This window comes from Anarrhichthys ocellatus, unplaced genomic scaffold (genome assembly GCF_004355925.1).
Source record: "Anarrhichthys ocellatus isolate YVR2014 unplaced genomic scaffold, GSC_Weel_1.0 scaffold26, whole genome shotgun sequence".
Classification (NCBI taxonomy): domain Eukaryota; kingdom Metazoa; phylum Chordata; class Actinopteri; order Perciformes; family Anarhichadidae; genus Anarrhichthys; species Anarrhichthys ocellatus.
This window is the reverse complement of record NW_022280056.1, coordinates 3,178,077-3,180,551: the sequence shown is the minus strand read 5'-3', so window position 1 is coordinate 3,180,551 and position 2,475 is coordinate 3,178,077. Positions and strand designations below refer to the sequence as shown.

The 2,475-nt window shown below is 52.0% G+C and overlaps 1 protein-coding gene across 2 annotated transcripts in view; it reads left to right on the top strand.

Moving 5' to 3' along the window:
- The first annotated feature begins 634 nt into the window (after positions 1–634).
- The window catches only part of cacng3b (calcium channel, voltage-dependent, gamma subunit 3b), a 24,366-nt gene continuing 22,525 nt past the window's right edge, over positions 635–2,475 (top strand). Inside the window, exons 1-2 of one of the 2 annotated variants that reach the window (XM_031862061.1) lie at positions 635–1,215; positions 1,365–2,181. In XM_031862061.1, the coding sequence (XP_031717921.1) occupies positions 1,965–2,181 (217 nt within the window). In that variant the 5' untranslated portion in view covers positions 635–1,215; positions 1,365–1,964. Of the gene's footprint in view, positions 2,182–2,475 lie in introns of both variants that reach the window. The other variant, XM_031862060.1, reaches the window with a different exon arrangement.

Sequence of the window (2,475 nt, the reverse complement as noted above, 5' to 3'; positions counted from 1 at the left end):
CCCCCCCCCCCCCCCCCCCCCCTTTACTTACTCTCCTCTAACTAATCAGTGCGGTGCAGGGGCTGCTGGCGCCGCGCAGGCGGAGGACAGAGGGGACGCTGCGCTAGGACCAAGGACAGCGCCACGGCGCGTTTTCAGCACCACGGACAGCTCTTCAGACGCGGCAGAAGCTCCCCATGCGGCAAGCGGCGCGGTGCTGCACTGCTTAATAAAAAAGACACTGAAATCTGCATTTAAGACATTAGAGGCAGGTGGTTTGTGAACATAGCTGATCAACATCCCTATTTGTATAACACGTATGCTTAGATATAAAGCAATGTGTAACTACAATGAGTTTGACCAATGCTGGGCTTTGACACAGCAACATATGTGTCTCTGATGAGACCCTCACTTTAAGAAGTAGCCCTCCTTAGCTATACATATTCTCTCCTCTCTAGACTGAAGCCCCCCCCCCCCCCCATGCTTTATACTGACGGCGTTGCGGCGCTGGGCGGGACCTGCGGAAATGACGGATACGTGATTAGCTCCTGAAGGGCGCTGTCAGCCACGAGCCCAATCCGAGCAGAGCGGTGCGTCCTCAGGCGGAGTTTGAGGAGACGCGCGGTTAGTTTTAGTTTGTGTTGGTTGGACCGAGAGGAGGAGGAGGAGGAAGACGAAGAGGAGGAGGAGGACGACGAGGAGGGAGGGAGGAGGAGGCGACGGCTGTCATTTTTTTTTCATGTGTACCAACAGGGCACGTTTCTCGGGAGCAAAACCCAGGCGGGTGTAAACTGTCCATGCAGGCTCCATCAGCAGGCGTCTAACCGGACCCGGTCTGTCACGGTGCGGTTGAACTTCGGCGGTCAAGAGAGAGCTGTTTTTTTTCTAGAAGACATTACATTAATTCCGTCGAGGTTTCATTTTTTTGGGTGCCTATTTCAGCCCGTCCAACGTCTCTCCACTGCAGATAATGTGTGAGGAAAAAACCTGCATTTATTGGCCTATTAGCGGCTGATCTGGACATCGAGGAGGGAGAAGAAAAAAAACATGTCAGTGAGTCAACAGCTGGAGTGGAAAACACACGACGGATCTCGGTCAACGTCCGCGCTTTCTTCATAGCTGACGTATGGGCTTTATTCAACCGTCCATTCATTCAGTAATTCAGCAGGAAAAACCCAGCTGTACCGCCTCATATCTGGTCCAAAGAGGACATCCTTCAGCCAACGAAACCCAGCGGTGAGTGAGGGGCGAGCTGCCTAATCATGCTTTAGTTGAAACACACGTTTAGAAACCCGCCTCCCTTTTTTTTTTTTTACTTAATGCTGTGCGGTTACACCGGTCAAGAAAAACAAACTAACCCCCCTTTTTGTTGTTGTTTTTAAAAGATGGACTCCCCCCACGCAGACATTGGCTGTTAAGATTGATAAGGTTGCTGTGTTGGAAGAGCAGAAGTTGAGAAGGAAAGGAAGGAAGGAGAGGAGAGGAGATCTCCGGTTGCTGGTGGATAACGCGGCTCTAACGCAGCTCGTCTAACCCCCGGGACTAATAAACGGAAGGAGGCAAGGAGAGGCAGAATGTGGCATCGCCGTTACCCTCCGCTGTGACTGAGTGAGGCCAGTGTTGGGGGGACAACCGGTGGTCGTTAAACCTCCGGTGTGTGTGCGCGCGCGTGTGTGTGTGTGTATGAGGGTGGTGGTGGTGGTGGTAAAAACCGGTTTTTGATGCGCGAGAAAGTGACGTGCCGCCCTCCCACCTTCCCGCCCTTTGCCACGAGCCTTTTGTCAACCCAATGGACGAGGCAGCTCCACACTAATAAAATCATCGATATCTCTATTATTTTATTAATTTTTTTTGGAGTGCCTGTCTGTTGAACCCTTTCACTCCGAGTCTCCAAAATCTCGCGGGATATAACAATAAAATAAAAAGGGGGTGAATCTAAAAGAGAGGCGGATAACAGATATTAAGACAAAACAGGAGCCGCCTATATGAAGATGCTGATGTGTGACCGCGGCGTCCAGATGCTCGTGACGACGGTGGGCGCGTTCGCCGCCTTCAGCCTCATGACCATCGCCGTCGGTACCGATTACTGGCTGTACTCGCGCGGGGTCTGCCGCGCGAAGAACAGCGGCGACAACGACACGAGCCGCAAGAACGAGGAGGTGATGACGCACTCCGGCCTCTGGCGAACCTGCTGTCTGGAAGGTACGTGATCAGTCTGACTGACTGGCTGTCTGTCTGTCTCTCTCTTATAGCGGTCTCTCTGACAAATACTGTGTGTGTGTGTGTGTGTGGACGAACATGTCCTCTCTGTGTGTGTCTGTGTGTGTGTTTGCTCTGTCTTTGTAGTGTGTATCCATGTGTGTGTTAGTATGTATCTTTCCCTGCCTCTCCACACACATGACACACACATGTCTCTCCTGTCCAACACCAGAGGAGCGTTGGTATACCCTGTGTGTGTGTGTGTGTGTGTGTGTGTGTGTGTGTGTGTGTGTGTGT